The 22,673-nt window shown below is 34.6% G+C and overlaps 1 protein-coding gene across 3 annotated transcripts in view; it reads left to right on the top strand.

The window, feature by feature from the left end:
• Positions 1–21,732, top strand: part of CNTN1 (contactin 1) — a 374,843-nt gene extending 353,111 nt beyond the window's left edge. The window contains exon 24 of one of the 3 annotated variants that reach the window (XM_032645482.1): positions 19,255–21,732. In XM_032645482.1, coding sequence (XP_032501373.1) covers positions 19,255–19,331 — 77 coding nt within the window. In that variant the 3' untranslated portion in view covers positions 19,332–21,732. The remainder of the gene's footprint in view (positions 1–19,254) is intronic. The other 2 variants (XM_032645483.1, XM_032645481.1) reach the window with 2 other exon arrangements.
• Positions 21,733–22,673: the final 941 nt, after the last annotated feature.

Below are 22,673 nucleotides of genomic sequence, written 5' to 3'. Positions count from 1 at the left end.
CACATTTAATGGTGGCTAGAGAAAAATACCCCAAATTAAGACTGGTTACAACTTGAACTCATGACCATGTCAAGTGGGCCCACAGTGCTACTGGGCCATTCCACTAGGTTTTCCTAGTATCTTTATTCTTCTCTCCCTTATACAACAATTATATACCTTCTTCTTCCTTAAATTTCCAAAGTATCTTTCCTATCTTCCCTTTTTAGTCAATAACTTGCTTCCTGCTTCCCTGAGAAAATAGAAGGAATTGGAAGCAACCAACACATAAATATGTGTCCATGTGCTCTGCCTTCCTTCTTAATGCCCTGGCTGAGCTCCATATTCTTATCTAAGGGCAGCCGTCCACATGTGAACCAGATGCCATAGCCTCTTGTTAATTCATGAAAATTGCTTCAGCCATTCTATCTTTTCTCTTCTCATCATTTTTTTTTCTATTCGATTTGTCTCATCACTATGCAAGAATTCTGCAATTTTGCCCATTGTTAAGGGAAAATAAAAACAAACAAACAACAACAACAAGAAAAAAGGAAAATCTCCCCTTGTAACTAATGCATTGTTCTATGATTTTCTATAGAGCAAAATGCAAATAATAATTTGTCCCTCTTCAGTGTTTCTAATCCCCCTTCTCAAATCCTGTTTTGAATTTGCATCCTCCCAACCCTCTATCAAAATAGCCTTTGTCAAGATCACCAATGACCTTCATATTTTTAATGCAGGAGTTAGTTCTCTCCTACTCCATTTCTTAGCAGCTTGAATACAGTTGATCACTTTCTCCTTCTTGGCTTTCTGGGCACCAGTCTCTTGTAATTTTCCTCCTCCCTAACAAGATGCTGTTCTACGTCTCTTTTGCTGGTTGTTGATCATCCTTCCAATAACTCTATACTTCTTAGTCCATAAGCAATCTTATTGTTTCAAGGCAATAAGTGCTAAAAACTCTCAAACATAAATACCTGATTTCTCCAACTGTCTAATCACTATCTCCACTTGGATATCTAAATTAAACTTTTTTCTTTATATATATATATTTTTTCCTACACTTTCATCTGTCTCCACAACGCATCTCCAGTCTTCCTGGAAGTCATCTTTGACTTCTTTTTTCCTCCTATGTACTAGATTCATTTCATCAAGAAATCCTATTCATTTTACCACTAAAATATATCTAGAAACCTCCACCTCTGCTGCCACCATCATGATCCAGCCATCATGCTTTGTCTCCAGGATTACTGATTAGCCATCCAACTGTTTTCTCTGATTTACACTTAGCTACAACCCTACAATTCATTCTCAGCAGAACGACCACAGTGATCATTTAAAAATATGTCAGGTCTTATCTATGCAAAAACCTCCAATGATTTTCATCTTCTCAGAATGGGACTAGATCATATTCATACTTATATTCTGTCTGATTTTTGTCAACCTTGGTCATTTCCATTAACTCTTTAACTCATAAATCTGTTCCTGTGAGAATTTAAATTGGTTTTCCAATATCTTGCAAATTTGCAAATTTAACTCCTCTAATCAAGAGACCTACAATATTCTTATATATTTGTATATATTTTTATTATTTATATGGTTTGATTATTTAGCATAGGTATATTCTATATTTTACATGTAAAATGAGAACAATAGTGTCCATATTTTATGTGAGTAATAAATAATAATTAATTAATTAATTAATTAACATCTATTTTCCTGTACCTTACAACTTTGCCACCCAATTCCAAATAGAAGAATGATTGGGAGAGATAATACTCTGTACCAGAGTTTCTCAATCTTTTTTCATTATTTTTCTCCCTCATAAGCCTTTTTACATGTCTTTTCTTAGCAGCTGTTGCCACCCATGAAATTTTAATACCACAGAAATACTGCATATCTGTTTATGTACTGTAGCCCTTTGGAGATGCAAACAACATTGTAATAGCCCAGATATTCTTCACCTCACAAGAACCAATTTTCACCTCCGTGGAAGCCATATTGTCCCTGTAGAGAATGCATGGGCTATGCAGATACCCCCTTCTATCCGTTCCCAGGAGATCCAATCAATTTTATAAACTGATCAATCTAAAACTTCAGTGAGCTGTGTCTTTAGAAGACAGTGTTTTCCATCTTCATAGGATTGATTTTTATTGAATTGTACTTTGGTATTGTGCTATTGGCTTATATTGAGGAACATTATAGGAAAAAAACCAACAAAAGCAAAAAACAATTACATGAAATCTGATACCATACTATTCCTTGATAGTTGAGGGTATGGTTTGCTGTACTACAGTGTCCTCCTTTTATGGAAACATGATTGAAAATTTCCTCAGGTGAGGTGGAACTTAGAGAAGTGAAGACACTGGGCCAGGCTAATAAATAAATATTTAAATAAAATGTCTGATATTTAATATTAAATCAGTATGTTTCAAATTCCTGTACACAATTTAATGGAGAAGGTGAGATCTTATTAGAGGAAGTATATGAAGAAAGACCGCTTCTGTCTAAATGCTAGAAAAATTTATCTTCTCAACACCACCCCATGCTTCACACACACACACAAGAAAAATTCATACAGCTAAATAAATCCATTGTCCTCTGTAGGCACCTTAGATATTACTTACTGGACCATATTTAATAGGAACCTTATTCTCCACACATACACACTCTAAATAGGTTATCAATATCTTCCTTCAATACAGTACTCTCCTTTAGAAGATCTAGGGGTGATGGTAGGGGGAGAAGATGCATTTCCAGTATTGTGTAGCATCCTTTATTCCAGGTACTGCCCTGGGAGAGACTGTCCCTTAACCTGCATCCTTTCTCTGGTCTGAGGACCAGAAGTAGAACACTTTTCTTGAGCACAATACTTGTTTTTATCTTTCAGATAATCAACTATATGATTGATCTATTTTTCTATTTGAATTGCCTGGCCAAAACTCAATGCCATATTTCCAACATACCTTCAGCAAAGTATCAGTACATAGAGCATTGTATATTTTAACTGAATGTAGGTGAATATAGGTAAAGGGTTTTTCAATAGTAGCATTAGTGGATGTTGTTGCTATTTATGTATCATTATCTCAGCTTTGTCTCATTTTTCCTAAACTTATTTCCCTTCCCCTCAATTAATATTTTTTCTTTATCATAATTTATGTATCTTTGTAAACTATCTTAAAGCCTTTTTAAAATGAGGTAGCATATAACTCATAAGTAAATATTTATGTTTTATTCTCCAAAGAACCTGGCAAAGAATTTTGACTCAATATTTATTTTTTCAATTAAACTAGCAAAAGTAAGTGATCTAAATTAATACTGATGTACTAAAATGCTTCAAAGACTTAGATCATAAATGCCTTAAGAACATGTGTTGACTCTCTAGAACTATAAGACACATGTATTTGATTCCCAATATATGCTTTATGATTAAAATGTAAGTTAAAAAGAATTCTTAAAACATATAAAGTCATAAAGAATGTATTGTAAAATGTAAGATCCAATAAAATCTAAAGAAAAAATGCTAAAAATGAAGAAAATTGACACAATTTTAAAGTGCTTATATTTTTACTATAATAATTTTCATGACAAATGGAAAACTGACATATGTGATTCTAAAATTACAAAGAGATTGTAATCCAAGGAGCAAACTAAAACATAAAGCAAACAAATTTAAAAGAAAAAAGATTGGAAGCATAAAAAAATGATGCCATCACGTTTGAAATATTTGGTCATCATAATTCTTATATTCATCCAAGTACGTCAAGTAATTTAGTAACTTCATGTATTCTAAGGTTTTTGAGAAATCTTTGGTTTTTATAAATGAAAACATGTTCTTTCTTTTTATACTGTCACCGTAAGTGGCTGCCTAACCCTCCAAACATATAAATATATTGTCATGGGTACCTGATATCCAAAGTGAATTTGATGTAGAGAATAAAGTACTATGCAGATAAGTTATTTAGCTTCTGTCTCTTATGTTTTCATTGAATATATTTTTCTGCTGATAACATAGAGTTGGTCCTTTAGAAGATCGTTCATTTCTGGGAACCCTGGTTATTTTATGGTTTTGTTAATAACTTTGCCCTTTATATGGATGATTTTGATAGTTGAACACATCTTTTTGCAGCTCTCTGAAGCCACATATTATTTTGTGTTTTTCTTAGGATTAAAACACTGTCTTTATCAAAAAAATTTAAATGATTATTAATATATTTAAACTAAGGTATATTTAAATTACATTACAAAAAAGATATCTCATATTTATTCAGTTATTACACTTTTGTAGAACTTTAGGTTCAGTTAAAACATAAGAGAATTATTTAACATAGAGTTTTCTTGCTTTGACTTTTTAAATTCTTTTTTGCCTGTTTATCAATTGAATATAATTTATCACTAAATCAAGAGCCCCAATTACTCTATTGTCTTCTTATTCTTTAATTCTTCAAGGAGTAGTTTCTATTAGATATAGTTGTAACTATTAATTATATTCAGTTATTTTATTTAAATAATCAATATTTTAGGTCAGATAAAAGAAGTATACAAATATTCTATATCTAAATTTTATAAACTAGTTCCCTAATTCAGAAAGGGGTTAATTTACATTGTTCTCAAAGAAATTAAAGTGAAAATAGGGACGATTTTTTTTTTTTTTTTTTTTTTTTTTTTTTGGTACGCAGGCCTCTCACTGTTGTGGCCAGTGAGAGCTGGCCGTTGCGGAGCTCAGCCTCCAGTCGCTCAGGCTCAGCGGCCATGGCTCACGGGCCTAGCCGCTCCGCGGCATGTGGGATCTTCCCAGACCAGGGCACGAACCCGTGTCCCCTGCATCGGCAGGCCGACTCTCAACCACTGCGCCACCAGGGAAGCCCCGAAATTATATCATATTTTAAAATCTCTTTGTTATTCTTTCTGGATGAATATTTATTTTACTAAAATTTGAGATTAATAAAATTAGTAATAAATTACGCTAGGAGTTCCAGCATTGATATTGGGAAGAAAAGTAAGACATATATTTTACAGGCAATATTAAATTCAGTGTTATAAGTATTTCCTAGAGCACATTTGATTGTAATCATTTCTCTATAAATTAATGATTGTTGTCAATGCCTAGTATCCTAGATTATATGTTTTGCTGTCATGTCAGATGTATGAGGCAACGTTAGCTATATAAAAGATGGAGAATCACAGTGAGAATATGATCAGACAGTTTTTGCTTTAGCAAGAAATGAAATGGTATTCTCTCCTTACTTTAAACTTGAGCAAATTTCTTGTCTTTAAAATTAACCTATTGATAGCATAGGCAAGAATTCTTATCACAGTGCATAACAATTACTCAATAACTTTATTTAATCTTCAGCAGTTACAGTGAACAGTACAAGCCAGTACATGAATAATGTACTTTACACAGAATAATGTCTTCATATCACATTATCAATTGCCATGTCATATTTAGAGAATTATTTTTTTAGTGACAAGATGAACTAAATGTATTTATATACATTTAGATTTAGAGATTGTCAAGTCATAGGATGCATTTGTGCAAATTTGATAAATTCCTATTTATTTGTGTTAATTTTAAAATGCCACGTCTCTAATGTTTAATATATTTTCTATACCGATATGCTATATGGTCAGTGAAGAGAATATCCTCTGTGGCTTATCCTCAGGCTTTTAAAAAGTAGATGGAATGCAACATTGCCAGTTTTAAAATGAAAGATTACATATTTTTCCAAGTAGTAGATGTTTCTGTTGTGGCTATTTTCTCAGGTTAATAACTTCTGTTACATTGAGCAACTATATTTGAAATACAGTCTAACAAAATGTGTATTCATCTTCTATTAAATTTATGTTCAAGAATATCATGATGAAATATCTTCTTAAATTTTAAAGTATTTTCATGTTTTTATAATTTTGGAGTGTTCTATGGATTAATGAAATGGAAATTAATATCTCTGAGGGGATTAACTATAACTAAGTAAAATTAGATTATTATAAAGCAGTGGCTTAGAATAAGAGTTTATTTCCTTTTGAATATCAAGGATTACTTTTCATTAGATTCTCTGTTTTTAGTATGCATTTCTTGGTAAATATTTTATTATCACAATAGAAGGGCATTTGTGAAGCACATACATATATTTTGTCCCATCTCTTCTTTCTTAGCTCAGGTCCCTTTTCCTCCAGAAAACTCCTTTTGTGCCACCACCTGCAGCTGCCCCTCATTTCAGTTTTGCTTCCATGGTGTCTTGGGCATTCTGAGTACAAAAAACACTGCAGTGTGGTTGACTTGTGATTCAGCTGTGATCTCCAGGGGGAAGAAAGTCAGTTTCTGCCCTAGCACTGGGCAGAATAGTAGTAGGCTCTCATTATGTATAAATTGAATTCATGAACAAATATTAGGCAGTTAAGCTCTTTTTCTTCTATGAAACCTTAGAGAAGTTATCTTAAAAAGAAAAAAAAATCAAAGCAGAGTTGATCAGAATTAAATTTCAATCACATCCAGATGGTTACTGCCTACTTAGCTAAGACATCCAGTAACTCTAACTACAAGGTAGATCATGTCTGTGTACCTTTCTCAGCAGTGACTTCCTTCTCTGTCTTCTCAGCTTCTATTTGGAGCATTATAGCCTAGGGTCTGCTCTTACTTTAAAATAAGCAGAGGCCTCACTTCAGTACCTAAGATCTGTTTTCAAATTTGTACAACCTTCGAAATCCAGAGTGGCTAAATTGTAGTCAGTACAGTGTGATGCCTTGTGGCTACTCTTGAATGGCTTTCTAGATTTTAGTTGTTACCTTGCAAATGCCCTTCAGTTTGGGCTTGGCCCAGTACCTTTTCCTTCCTGAGTCCAGTAAAGAATTCTTTGGAATGTGGCCTGCAGCTACCACAGATAAGTGGCAATCTATTCCTTGACAAATGGAACAGATCAGAAAAACAACTTCCCAGTAATTTCAATAGGAAGAGCTGCCAACTCTGACATATTTTTATATAATAGCAATGCACTATCTGTACCTTTTATTGTTATAAGACACAGTTAGGTAAAACTATCCTCATTTGACTGATGAAGTAACTGAGCATCAGAGTTTAAGTAACTTGCCCAGAATCACATTGCTGTTAAAGAGACGTCAGGATTCAAATGATTTATAGCTCTAATATGTGTACTCTTAATCTCTATACTATGTCCAGAGAAGATTAATTTTGTGTGGCAATTTTTAACAAAAACCTGATACTGGGAAATGACATGGCACAATGGAGGGTAAATGAAAACACCCAGAAATACCAAGGTCTTTCTATAAGTAATTCATTATTGCAGAATGAGTAGTAAATGCCAGATAGGAAGAAGTGAGATTTCCAGCATCCAAACCCAAACCACATTTTGTTAACTATGTAGACAGGATCTGTCACAGCTTCTACCATTATCTAATGAGGCAGCATCCAAATGGTCATTGAAGAAGTTAAATAAACTCAGATTACTTTCTTTTAATTATTTAGACTCTATCTGTACAAGTGGAAAATTCACCTGATTTAAAGTTAAAATTCTTAAAGCACAAATTATGTGTTCAAATTAAAATATTCTCTAAATATGTCCCTTTAAAGGAACAGTCTTGTTTTCCTGGTCCAAGATTATATTCTGAACACAGTTGCAACTTAAAATTGGCCAAGACACTACAGAAAGCAAGAAAGATGTTAAATAACACGTAAAAGCTCACAAGTTTATTAGCAGAACTCTCACAAGAAGAAAAAATAGCAAAGTTTTGGCGTGCAGCTAATTTCTCTCAGTGAATTCTATTTCCTTTTGATCCAAATTATAAAATAACCTCTGGCTAACAGTCATCCTCAGAATATGGACTATCAGTGAAGAGCCTTGTTTGTTCATATTTACATCTTGAGCACTCTACTGGATGTTGGTTAAAAGGGATGATTGCTTGATTTTGAGTCTACAAAGAAGTGGAGATTTGATAGGGAAAAAAATTCATTGCACCACATTTTCTCAGGAATGGTCCTTCTCACACATGCCTAGAGAAAGAGAGATCATGGGTAGAATGACAACAGAGGGGGTCCGAAGCAGGACCATTAGTTCAACTCATTCAACAAAAATGTACTGAGCACCACATGTCTTAGGTAGGACTTGGTCCCTGGAAGTTGGAAGATGAATAAGAACATGGTCTCTGTTCTTAAGGAACCATAAAGTCACAGATAAATAAGACAGGTGAAAAAATAATTGGCAGCACAATGTATTAAGTGTTGTACAAGCAAGAACTGAGGAGGAAGTCATTAAATTCATGCACAGTTACCTAAAAGAATGATACTTTGATGAGTCTTTTAAGATCAATGAGCATTTTCCAGGCATAAAAGGGGGTAATAGGGCGTATGAGTTTGAGGAAACAAGTGTTGACTCTGAGAATATGTAAAAATGGCATCACATTCAGTGAGTCTCTAATGCAGGATTCAAAAAGGAGAGGAAGGTAGTATAATTGGAGTATGGGTTATTACAGACTGTGAAAAGGGGGCAGATTGGATTTGTGAGTTTTGGTTTTTTCATCTTTTTACTTTTCTTGTGTTTAAGTAAGAGGTGACGAGGTCCTGGATCACTATGGCAGAGACAGGAGAGAAAGTGGAGCAGAGAGATTCTAGAGTGATGTTGGGGACGGAATCAATTGTACTTGGTGACCAAGAGAGTGTATTGCAAGTGAGAGGAAAAAGCACTTTGAAAATGACTCTATGTTTAACATTCTGATTGCATGGCAATCATTAACTGAGCTAAGTAATTTAGAAGGATGGGAAAATGCTATAAGAATAGGGATGGAACAGATGGTGTAGAGGGCAAGAGAAGTGGTGCTCTGACAAACTCTGAAGAACCTAATATGGAAAAGCCAGGGAAGGGAAACAAGAGGTAGGACAGTCCAGGTGAAACAAATATCAAAGCAAATCATTGGTCTCAAACTTCTTTCTAGATTTTATATTTCTTTCTTTCTTTCTTTCTATATTTCAATATCTTGAAAACTAATTATGTTATTTTAAGCATATTAGTATATCATCATCAATCAACGTCCAAAAGTCCCTCTGTATAAAACACACTCTCACGAGTCATGGAGACACAAGGCACAAGTCTTATGGAAAGATAGTCAATAATGGCTCCCAAAATTTTATAATGAAATGACTGGGAGAAGACTGATATTACTGGTTAGAAATATAGATGTTGACAAAAGAATTTCAATTTCCACTCAGAGTGAGAGAATTTGATTTGTTCAGTATAAACAAAATGGTTTCTTAAAGCATTCCCCAGAATTCCTGTTGGTTAGCAAGGAGTAACTACTCTGTTGATTTTTTAAAATAAACTCCTTACAGACATAATGAAAGTCAACCTTCTTTTTTTTCCACTTTTTTTAACCTAAAAAGAATTTGGAAAGAATTTAAAATTTCAGGGTTTAGCACCATGAAAGCATGACTAAGAATGAGCCTTCTGGAAAAAAAAGAACTCTGAAAAATATATAAAAATAACAAAAATTCCACGTAGATGCCATCCAAAGTGATTGAAATTATTTTATATCTTCTACTGAGTAAGCACAAACTCTTAGAAATCCTTTGGAGTAATTAGTGTTGATTTCAGCCAGTACCTCCTTACATGTTTCAGACTATTGTGAAAATAGCTGAGAAATTGTTTCTTCTGTGAAAGTACAAAAAGAACATTCAGTTGATTTTGATCCTCTTAATAGTTGTGAAGATTCAATGAATTCAGACTGTTTCTTATAAGAACTTCATGTGCATGTGGAAAAACAGAGAAGCACCAATTAATCCTTGCTGATAGATGGATGACACTGAATCCTACAGTAAGTAGGGGGCCTACAGTAAGGCCCCGAGGTCTGACAAACAAATGAGTTCAGGATTATATTAGGGACGAAAATCTTAAATAACAAAATACCACCTCAAACAGGTGAGTCATTCATTTGTCATAGCCCCAAAGTAAAGATGAATCAAGAAAAATCAAATGGGACTTCTGCTCTGGTTTGCCCTGGGAAAGCTTCCCAGGTATTTGTGACTCTGAACCACCACATGAAACCAGTGGGGGACTAAGATCCTTGGCTGTTGTGACATGGGGGTGTTTATATACTGGTAATAAAATCCAACTCTCAACTCATTACATTAAGGAAAATTGGACCACTGCATTGTCTGGCCATATTAAGAAGGATTCATGAAGCATCTTTGGGGTAGAGAAAATAGCACTGGGCTTAGAACCAGGTTTTAGTTCAATAACCAATTTTGCCTTGTGCTAGGTCAGCAAATCTGACTCTTAGACCTTTAATCTGCAAATGAGGATAATGAGACATACTTGTACTATATATGAGACATACATGTATTATAAGAATGTATATGTATATACATATTATAATATATATAATATTATATTAATATAATATAATATTATAATACATATTATAAGAATGTACATGTATATATTGTATATATATATGAGACATACATGTATTATAAGAATTAAACAAAATAACATGTTGCAAAAGTTCCCTGGACAGAATAGGCACTTAATAAATTAAAAAATAATAATAATCCATCGAACAAATATTTGTTGAGGACATGCTGTAGACCAGACTGTCCAGAAAACTTATGAATAAATGATTTAAAGAAATATTATTATTATTCTTATATCATAGCTATCTGTACATTTAAATTTTTGGAGTTTTCCTCACAGAAGAGGATTTGATTTAAAAGGAAAACAGAGGTAATACTTAAATTGAAATTAATCTGCATCTATACTTTGATAAAACCTGACATGTGAATTGGAAACCACCCCCAGGAAGGCCAGCTGGGTGAATGATAGCTGCTAGTTCCGTCCCACAAAATAGTCACATGAAACTGGATATAGTTGCCACTTTGGGGCTCACAATGCCAAAGCTTAACAGGGGCTTTTCTGTGTCATCCCATCCTCTCATCTCTTGAAAAGCCTGCTGTTCTAAGCAAATTTAAAAGGCAAAATACCTATCCTTTCCTAGAACTGGGGAATGATTTGTCCCACAAATATTGGTACTAGAAATAGGCATGCAAATATGTGTCTGCTAAAAATACGTCATCTCTCCTATAATTTTAGGGATGCCTGAACAAAATAGACCCTCCATGAATAAATAGTCATGACATCCAGGAGCATGATAGACTAAACCTTTTTAGTTCTATGGTCTCACCTACAAGCAAACATTGTACCCATCATGACCTTGAGCATTAGTATTAAAATCAGCAAAATATCCTTTACTCAAATTTATGTAAAAGAACAGCTATGAAAAATTTGGTGGGCTTTGTAAGAAGACATACCTGCCTGCTTCCCTTTGTTTAGCTTTCTTTAGATTATATACACTAAGTTTAAGGAAAATTGACTGTCATGTCCAACTAGTTTTACTCCTACTCTTCATTGTCAGTACTGCAAAACACCAATTGTTCTCCTAAAAATGTAAAGTGGCAAAACTATAGAAGAAGCAAGTATGTCTGTGGGGGATGTAGGAGAGGTTCAGGGAGCAGTACTTCTTCTTAAGTAAACCTGGTAGGGTATGTGTCTGTAGTTCCTGAAGTTGTCTAGGAAGTCTTAGTCATAGACGTGTTCAACTGGGCCCTCAAGCCTAGCACTAAAGAGGAACCATTAGCCTTGGCATGGAGCACACACAAATTTTTAAACTTTTTCTCTGGCTCTACTTGTTATTGCTTTGCCTCAAAAACTGATTGGGGGAAAGGCAAGGCTGGGGCAGTGGAGGGAATAATTTAATATTTGTTTTTATGAATATTGCAAAATAGAATGAGCATCTGAAAGTCCCCAGGCTCTCTAAATTTTATTGATGTTGAGAAAAACTGATCCCAGTCCTAGTTTGATGCATTCCACAAAACCAGGGCTACCCAAGTAAGCATATTCTGCCAAACAGCTATTTCCAATACCAAATGCAAAGATGATCTAATAAGCTGGCTCTGGTTGTTTGTGAATAAGGAACTTGAGTGTTATTTGTTAAAGATTTTGTATAAGTTGAGTAAAAAATTAAACCCATGAAATGCATTATATGTATGTTGAACATTTTATAGAATAGGAGAGAGTTCTGAGTCTCTTATGTCTCATCCCATGCTTAGGGTATTCTCATATTCACTATATAATAATTTTTAAATGAACACACTAAATTTCATATTTCAGATTCACAATTATCAAATGGCATTTACTATGTATTTTTAACTTTTTTTTCATTTAATTATCACAAATACCCTGCTGTGGAAATATTGTACTCCCCATTTTCCAGATAAGGAAATGGAGGCTCTGAGAGGTTAAGTACCTTGCGGAGGTCACACACTCAAGCGAGGGCAACAGTATTCAAGTAGAATTCTTTCTAATGCCAAGTCTCAAGCTTTTGTGAAAATCTTACCTTGCATTTCTAAAAAAGTAGGTAAACCAGTTTTAAAAGTCCTCAGAATTATAGTCTCATCTTGCCCCCCAATTATATCAGAATTAGGTTATTTAGAATGTGTTTGTTAGCGAATGGACTGTTAGAAGTTACTTTTATATTTCCCAGCAAATAATTGGTCATCACTCTAACGGAGATACTTGATCCTTTCTCAAAGAAGAAATGCATCCTTGTAATCTCACATTTCCTGATAGGGAAAGGACCAGAGTAAGGAAAATATATGACTGCCAGGATAAGCTGTCAGCAAACCATACACCCTTGCCAAAAAAAACCAAAAACGATTTTGTTTGACATATGTGTTTATAATTGCCAAGTAAGTAGGAGCAGCAAGATTAGTGGGTTTCACCAGTTTGAAAAAAAAAACATCATAGCCACTACCACTTATATGATCAAGCTTTTAATGTATATATATATAAACACATATCAACTTTATCATAAATAAGGGGAAATATAGCAAGTATCTTTGCAAATTTTAGGCTCAATGCTTGATATTCTTGAACACATTATGGTTTGCATAGAATCATAGACTAATGGCAATGCTAGGAACCTAAGGAGTTATAATATTGAACCCTATCATTTTACAGAAGGAAAAATCCACAGCCTTGACAAGTAAAATGGCCAAAGATCACACCAGCCTCAGAGCCATATTTTGAGTCCAAATATTCTCTTTTGCCCAAAGTTACACAACTAGCTATTGACAGAACTGCAAATAGGTCTTAAATTATCTTTTTTTCTTCTTCTTCTTCACATAGCTTAGTATTTTGCTATCTCAAAGAAGCATAAGGAGATAAAATTCTCAAACACAGAATAAGCAAGCTGATACACATAGACACTATAATATAATAGATATCAAAGGCCAAAAAAATCATCAAATATAAAAAGTCTTCTGTATCTCAAAGAAAAAATCCATCTTATTTTCTGATTTCTCTTCTGTTTTCTTTTCCAGAAACTCTTAAAACCGATTGGGGTAAATATCCATAACTCCATTTTGTCAAAGGCAGGTAGTTATGCTTATAATAATGGATTTAAAATTGAAAACTGTAACAGCATTTTCCCCAAGAGACCTATTTGAAGCAGAGCCAACTAACTTTTTAAAGAGATACGTCTTTTAATTCTTAATATGCATTAGACAATTTATAAAAATAAAAATTCTGATATATGGCCCAAAGAAAATTTTAACATTAACCTCACTGAGTTACAGAAGTTTTATTCCAAATTCTATACCAGTTTCTAGTCAAAGGTAAAAAATCGTGTGGGAATCAGGAAAAGGGTGGGGGGGAATCATGAAAAAGAAAATATGAAAGGGAGAAGAGACGTATAAGATAGAAATTCCAGAAATGAATTAACCAATAACAAATCTATAATTGTTTTGTCTCAGACATTCTGTAAAATCCCAGTGGTCAAGACAATTTTGAAGTATTTGTTTTTGCCTCAATGGCTTCACATCCTTTAAGTGTTAAGTCCTGCAAGAAAATTAGAGTACATGAATTTTTAAAAAATTTTCTTGGTCAGAAAATTCATTCATACATTAAGTTATATGTCAGTATCTGAAAGTAAAAAGCAGCTCTTCCTCCTTTAACTTTTGTTTTCACCCATTTCTGCCACAAAATTTAAGAAAATAAGTGCCATTTTCTCACTTAAACCTCACAACAATCTAATGGGTAAATGGACACAAATAATTTTCCAAAGGGTACACAGCCAGTAAATGATAGACCCAGAATTGCCAACGGGTCAGACTAACTCCAAAAACAAAGCTTGTAATCAATACCTGAGATCAGAAACTGTTGATGTCTTCTTAAGCGACCCTCTCCTTGGCCACAGTGATTGGTTGAGGGATGGGAACCTGTTCCAAGCTAGTTCAATCACACAAATGCACTAATTCAGCCACAGTATTGGTCTGAAAGTACGCATATGACTCAGACTTTGCAAATAAGAATCTTTCCTTGAGAGTTTTCTCACTGGAATTGGAGTAAAAAAAAAATCATCTCTTTGATCTTGAGAATGTATGATTGTGAACTTGACTCTCTTGTCTACCTTGAGAAGTCAGTCTGAGAATGTGAGGCAATCTGCAAAGGAAGAAGACATGAAAGTCAGAAATGTGGCAGACACAGGTATTCAGTTAACTAGCTCTAGTTGTCCCAAAGCAGTGCAAAATCAGCTTTTTCTTCAGTTGAGCTCCAGTTACTTAAAACCAAAGATCCCAGACTACCATGTCACAGAGGAGATCAACTTGAGCTATACTACTACAGAAAAGTCCAATATGCCCCATGTTGATAGGTGAAAGGACATTTCAGGAATGTTTGTGATCTAAAAGGACACAATGTGTGACTAGGGAATAGTAAGTAGACATACAGGTCTCAAATGTAAGTTGTCTGCAGGGGACACCTGCTTTATCTATTGTTTTGCTTGGTTTTTATCCAACTACTTTTCAAAAAATACAGTGTAGGACTGTATAAAGAGATGAACAACATCAAATGTAGTATGAATCACTATCATTTACAGAAGTTTTCTACCAGCTATGCACATTTTGAAGTGTGCTACATAAAGCAGCTGTTTTCAAACTGTGATAAGCAGAGCCCTACACATTGCCTGGAGTGATGGGCTTGGGGGAGTACAGGTACAAGCATGAACATAAAGGAGGCAACAAATCTGTGGTCTCCTGCCCCAGGCCCATCTTTAAATAAAGTATCCCCTCTCCCTGCTTGTTCAGTAAATGGGCTTCCACATATGATTGTTTCTGAAGAAAGGTTATGCTGCTAAAATATATCTAAGAACCATTGATATACATCTTCTCCATACTCACAATAAAGCTATGAGATATATTACCCCTGTTTTATACTTGAAGGAACTAGGGCCTAAAAATATTAAGGAACATGCTCAAGATGACCTAGCCAATAAAAGGCAGAGGCAGTATTTGGACTCTTGCTTTCTTTGCCTGGCTCTAGAGCTCCATTACACTATTCCCACTATCCCCTTACATCTCCTGCTAGGACAGTGACCTGCTTACAGACCCTCATATTTGCCTGTTTGTTCTCAAAATCTAAACAACCAAGGACCAGTTACAAAGCTGTAGTCTGATAGATAGTCGGACTCCCTGTAATTGACTGGATGTAACAAGGAAACCTACCCCAGAGCAGTCGTGGAACACCACTCAAGTGGGAAGGAGAAACATCTTATGTAAGGTTTGAGTTCTTACTGAAAAATCCAGAGGAAGGTCTAAGGGAAGAAGCAATCAGTTCTGGATCAGTTGCTGTTTCTACGATGAGGGCAGGAGTACCAGGAATTAACTAGGGTTGGGAGCCGTCTCAAGGGGAGAGTAGTTTAGCAATTGCGTGTTCCTAGTAAAAGATGGGAAGTGTAAAGCAGGTATGGAATAGCACTGGTAACACAGCACTAGCCACTCAATGAAGGGGTCATTTGTGCATTTGCCAGCTGCTGCATGACCTTGGCAGTGTCACAATTTAAGTTCAAGTTGGCACTATCTGTGTCTGTCATACTACTAACCTGAATAAAGGCAGGTGACTTTGCTCTTTTTCCCTCTGAGCTGATTTTTTACTCTCAATCCCAAACAGACTTTTACTCTTATGTTTCTCTAAACTTGCTGCTATCTCAGCAGGAGTTTTATTGAATTCGACAAATTTCAACATCAAACACCCACTGATGTGTACCTAACACACCTAATATATATGAAACATACCCCTAGGCATGGGGATCAATCATCTTATCAAAACGCTTTCTTCCCTCAGCCCAGGGTTATAAGGCTTTGAAGGAATCCAGAGTAACATCCTATCAAGAAAAGTTAGAGAACCCCTCGGGCTGAGCAGTAAAATAAGGCCTTTCTGATACTGCAGATTTTTAATATCATCTCTGATAAGAGATGCATGTCACAGTGGTTGCCTTTGTCTTCTTTAAACCCCTGTGTCCTACCCCTTCACTTTCTCTCCCACCTTGTGTTCTGCAATCAGAAAAGGTTCAGGGCTTTTAACTGGAAGAATTATTCATATTATAACTTTATGGTTCAAGAACTCACCATATGCTGGGCTTGGTATTAGACAACACAGCTGAAAATATGATTTGGATATATTCCCTGTCCTGAAGTTGTTCAAAATCTAGAGATATTAACAGGTGTGATCATAAACATGACACCACAAGGAGAAAATTCCAAGTATTAATAGTAAACAATAGCAATTTGGATTGGGCCATGGTATCTAAACTTAAGCATCAGAAAAGGGATTCGTATTAAAAACTGACTAGAGTGGCTGTCTATTTAGCATAAAACCTGGAGAGATTGTTAAGCACTGCTTAACTTTTAATTAAATTTCTCTTCTCAATATATAACTCCCTCTAGAGGAATCCTTCCTGAGGGAAAAACAAATCTGGGTAGTTTAGGTTAAAAAAAGTCAAGAAATCCAATGGAAGAGACATAGTATTCTAAATTGGCCTTACATTTGTTCTTATAGGCAAAAGTAATTAACCAGACTGATGACTTTTTCATGTTTGATATTCAGTAGCTATGTGAAAAGAAAAATATACATTTACTACATACCATGTTAAGTACTGAAATTATGCTTGATATACATTTTGCTAGATGGAAAACCAATATATGTTTAAAACCCCTCAAGAATATAGGGATCCCACATTTAAAATGACTTTAAAATAGTAATTCAGTCAGGTCTCTAATTTGTGTTTGCAATGTGGAAGAGAATTGAAGATGACGACCACAGTTACATAAGCTTGAGCCATTAGAGAAATTAAATATAACACACATAAACATGAAGAGTTTATTTTAAATAAATCAAATATCCTGATGTTGAAGCCACAAATTATGAAATTGTGTTTGGTTTTCATACTAACACCAAAACTTCAAAATGGCATCCACAATTGACTAACCTTCTTTCCTTGGCCACAGTTTGTACTTAGCCAACCCACATATTCAGGCAAATACATGAATGTGTACCCATCACTGATGTAATTCGTGGTCAAAGACAGAGCGTTGCAGAGACCCTGCAGTCATTCTCAGACAAAGGTCTTCAGGAAAAATCATTTAAATTAGGTCAAACATTGAAAGCTAATGTTTTTCTGTGTGATTAAGGTTTATTATTGGTCATCTTATTGAATAAAATAATATGTGGGCTGTGGCATTGTTTTAAAATATCTGTGTAGAAAAATAGAAGGAAAAAATGCTACAAGAATAAACACACTTTGAAACAGCTTAGGTGCTCTGCTTTCCCGTATGTCATTTGTTTTCCTCCTGTGCCCTTGCCTTGACACTTTAAGTGCAAGATGTAATGTCCTAATGCTTTTCTAGAACTGGTACCTTTCCAAAGTTATCTGTAGAAAGTGGCAGAGAGGTAGAAAGAGCATGGGCTTTGGAGCCAGGCCAATCTGAGATCTAATCCTGGCTCTGCCTTCTACTGGCCACTGGCTTTGAACAATTCATTTTACCTGAATCTGAGTTACATAATCTATAAAGTCAGGAAAATAAGACCTGCTATCATAATCTATTGTATAAATGTCATAATAAATATAAATGGCCAGTGTGGTGTCTGTCTTGTGGCTGTCGAACAGTGAACTGTAGCTGCTGTAGAACAGCAGCTATCATGGTCATTATTTGTGTCATCATTGCTACCGATAATGCCGTTATGCATTATCATATAGAGGCTATAAGCAGCTACTCGAGGGCTGTTTATATAGTGCTTGCTGTTCTGCCCTCACTTTTACCTTCGCTGTCCTGCTCATTTCTAAGAACCCCTTTATCAGTGTCTGATAATGTTTTCTGTCTTATATTTTCCATGCAGCACTGAATGCTGCTAACAGGGCAATAGTGGAATGCAGGTAGACACAATCATCTTCCACCTTACAGGGAGTATGACTGTGCTTTCAATGACCAAATTCGAGAGAAATGGCCTTGAGTCTTCCTAAACTTAAGAGGAATTTCCAAAGAAAGGTCTATTTAGGCAACTGTTGATATAGTAGATAACAATGATTTACAGTTTCAAATTTAGAGAATAAACTTCCCAAAATGGATACAAATCGATTATATTTACAAGCTGTTGACTGTATTTTTTGCTCATTGAAGAGAGCACCTAATAATTGTGGAGAGTTGAAAGGAAGAGTGTACCTACTTGGTCCCACTTTTCAGCCCTTTCTCAAGAATTCCAGTGAAGCTGGACTTGGACCCATAAACTTACCTGACCACAGGAAGAGCCCTTCTAGGTGGCATTCAAGACGTAATTTAAGTCTGTAGAATATTACATCATTTTTATTCTTCATTTACATAACATCTCTCAGGGCAATTGTTCTTTAGATAAAAATTTGAATAGATTATTTATTATTATCAAAAGTACATTTCTAAAATCATTGCGTATAAGCCCCTAAATGTTTTAAAACCATTAGGATATGAAATCATGTAGGACCTTCCAGTATACCTATGATGTCATTGCCCCATGTAACATTATTAGCATTTTTGCTGCATCTCTTTATCTTATTTTTTCACAGCTTACTTACAACTTTTCACTTATTTATACATGTTTCCTGACCTAGTGCCTTCTGGTAGGAGTTTGGGACTGCTGGATCACAGGAAAAACAGAAACATTTGTGATCTTATTATCTTAAATGATTTATATGAACTTTTGGTATAAACAGTCCATACAGTCTCACACACAAAATCCTTGATCAAACATTTTTGTTTTTCTTAAGTCACTTAAGACTAAGTGAAGCTAGTATTTTTTTAAAGGAACCACTTGAGTTTCATGGTTACATAATACCCATAGCAGGGTAAATGAGCAACAGTGACTGTTATCAATGAAATAATATGCACTTTTTTGGTTTACATTATAGGTGCATCCATCCTATCACCATGTCTTCTTGGCTTCCTGCTGCCTGTCCTTGGCATCCTTGTGTACTTGGAATTCTGAATGTGGCATGACAACTGCTGCTCCCAGCCCAGCTCAGAGGACACCCTCCATCTCTGTGATGACTACAATTCCTTCCAAGTCCTGCAACTCCATCCTAAGCCAAATAAATTATACTTTAACAAATATCCAACTGATTTACAGCATATGTTATGACTGAGGCATTCAGGAACCCCTTCATCCAAAAGAATAAACTTTTAAATGGATATAAAATGATTTTTCACTCGTTCCAATATGCCTTATAAACCACTTAACCTAATTCTGTGACAGTTGCATGATTTAATCCAATGGGACAATTTACAGTGTTCAATTCAATACCATAGGCTGTAGAGTGAAAGTAAAATCACCATACACAGGTGCTTTAAATTTAATAACAAGTTGTGAAATATAATAGAGGTTGAAACGTTGATCGTATGTGGTAAATGTAAGAGTAATACAGTCTCTTGTACTATCCTCTCTGTTTTGGGTCCTGCATATTTTTGAATGGCCCCTATCATTCATGGCATTTTGAGTTTTCTTTAAGAAAAAAGTACAACTAAAGCATTTAACATAATTTCCAATACCAAAACATTCTACTGAATGAGTTGGATGATTTTGAATATTGAAAATCAAATTCTAGAGCTTACTTTCAGTATTCTTGTTTTGGAAGTAAGTAATTTTCTAAATATTTGGTCTTCAGAATCAGTAATACTTTTAAGTTAGTATTTTAATAATAAAATTAATATACTACATGAAGTTTTTTTTTTTACTTTTGTATTCTACTCTGACATTATTTTATGTTTTTCTTATCATCAATTTCAAACCTCAAAAAATCACAGCTCTTGTGTTAGAGTATCATCATGTTGCTGTATTTATTCATACGTGAACTGATGAATTTTGAGAAGTAGAGTGCTTCCATTTTTTAATTGAGATGTGACAGTCTTTACACAGCTAGGAATAAATGACAGTTAAGTGAATATCAGAATTATCTAATATTCTAGTGACTTTGTTTTTGTGCTTCATTCTAAGTAAAACCTCTCTTTATTAAAGGTGTGGAATCAAGAAATCACCTGTAGCTCGGAAAAACTACAGTATTCCCTATTTTTTTTTAATTTAGTTTTAAACTCATTTCCTGCTTCAATGCAATACCGAAAACTGGCTATGAATACCAAATCAAGATGTTGCTAATGGTACTTTGAAGAGTATGCAAAACTGGAAGGCCGGGAGGAAACAAATAACGTGTCTGTCCAGTGGTCTCCCAAGTGTTGGTGCTTTAGGTTTTTATAAGTTGTGAAAAGGAAGATGCACATTTCTTCATTCTCCATGGTGTGCACGGAAATGTGTTTGAGTGTGGATGTGAAAGAAATCAAGTAATAAAGGATTAGCTGGCTTATGAAATAGTGCAATGTCTGATGCTTCAAGAGGTAAAATCCTATTTTATTAGCACAACCTTGCTAGCTAATTAGAGATAGAATTTATCTTTTTAGAAAGGATACCTTATAGGTTCATAAAAAAAAATATTTACAGGAAGCAAAATAGATCTATTACTATTTTACCCCCCTTTCTTTAATTTGTATAATTTTTGTACTATATATCTATGTATAAATGTTTGGAGTTTTCATTATGAAAATACCAATAAATATTTCATTAGTTTACATTTAACTCTTTGTTATAAAATGAAACTTTTTAAAAATAAGTGAAAGGGATGATTCTCCAGTGGAAGTATGTCAACAGTCTTGAGATCGTTACCAGATTTCATAAAATATTTAATTATTTGAAAAAAAAAATCTCTTCATACTTTAGGGAAACGAATACTCTGTGAGCCTTCTGTACACATGTTTGTGTTTTCATTGTTACACTCTGGGGTTTTCCTTTTGCAATGTGACCCATGTTGGGCATTTTTATATAGTCAACAACTAAATCTTTTGCCAAATGCATGCTTGCCTTTTATTTTCTAATGTATGGTAATAAAGAGCAAAACTGGTTTTGCATGAAATGGTTCTGAACGGTAAGAAGAAAACAGACTTTGGAGGTTGTTTGTTTAATTTTAACTTTGTGGCAGAGATAAGATAGATTAAAATCTCTCATACACTGATAACTCAAGCCTTTCATTTCCTCAAACAATTGTGCAAATTTGACTGGGACCATCAGTTTTAAACTGTTGTCAAACTAACTAATGTATCATCTGCTTTAAGACGCAAGATTCTTAATTAAACTTTATATAGATATAGATACATATGTTGTTTCTTTGTATTTCAAGGAAAGGTGATAGTAGTTTTATTTGATACTGATAAATATTGAATTGATTTTTTTAGTTATTTTTTATCATTTTTTCAATGGAGTAGTATAGGACTGTGCTTTGTCCTTTTTATGAATGAAAACAAATTATAAAGAAATAAATGTCTTACTGTTACCCAAGAAATAACAATTGTCCTTTCAATTTACCTGAAGTTGAAAATTCGTTTTTAAAGGGTTTTCATTAAAAGTTTGATAGCATGGGAAAAAAATATTACATGTTAAACAACAGTTCAATGTTTGAAGCATTCTACAAAAAATATACAAACAAACATAGAGCTACACACATACACACACACAGGTATTATTACAGTGAAATATTCTCGCCTGAGAGATAACTTCAGTTTATGGAGAGGTCAGTGCATATCACTCAGTCTAATGCTGGACACTAAAGCAAGCTGCTAGATGCTGAAAAAATAAGACTAGATAAACCCTGAATGAACTGATACTCTTCATAGAGGTATTTACATAAAAGCATAACTCTACAGACAGGAATCTGGTTCAGGTAAAGCTTTCTCTGAGTCCTGAGCCAGACTGAGCCCCAAATTCTAAATGCCAGAGCTTCCTGTGTTTCTGGCTTACAATCCTCCCCTGTGTTCTGATTGTGATTTCTCATTGGCATTCTGACCTCCTTTCCTGTTTCATGAAGCTTGCTTCCACCCTGCATCCTGGTTTCCCTTTTAGACCCTGCCTCTGTTTCTTGACCTTAAGGATTATATTACTTCCATTCTAATATTTTGCTTTTGGTATTTGACCTTGGATTGACCCCATCTCTAATTCCCCAGGCTTTGGGAGATCAAAGCTTCTTTCTGTGAGAGCATTTTCTATGTTAGTTGTTCCCAAACCTGATCGTCCATCAGGATGACCTGGAGAATTTGAAAAAATAAATAGATTCCTTAGGTGTTAGTTCAGACTTACCAAATCAGAATCTGGGCAGTGAGGCATAGGGATCTTTCTAGGTTGTTCAGGAGTGTCTGAAAAGGAGCCAGGTTTGAGAATCACAGATTTTCATCATTACAAGGTAGATTGACTGATGTTTTAAACTTAATCAACAATATTAACATCATGGAT

This window comes from Phocoena sinus, chromosome 10 (assembly GCF_008692025.1).
Source record: "Phocoena sinus isolate mPhoSin1 chromosome 10, mPhoSin1.pri, whole genome shotgun sequence".
Classification (NCBI taxonomy): domain Eukaryota; kingdom Metazoa; phylum Chordata; class Mammalia; order Artiodactyla; family Phocoenidae; genus Phocoena; species Phocoena sinus.
The sequence above is the reverse complement of the archived record's forward strand: the minus strand, read 5'-3'. Positions and strand labels throughout refer to the sequence as shown.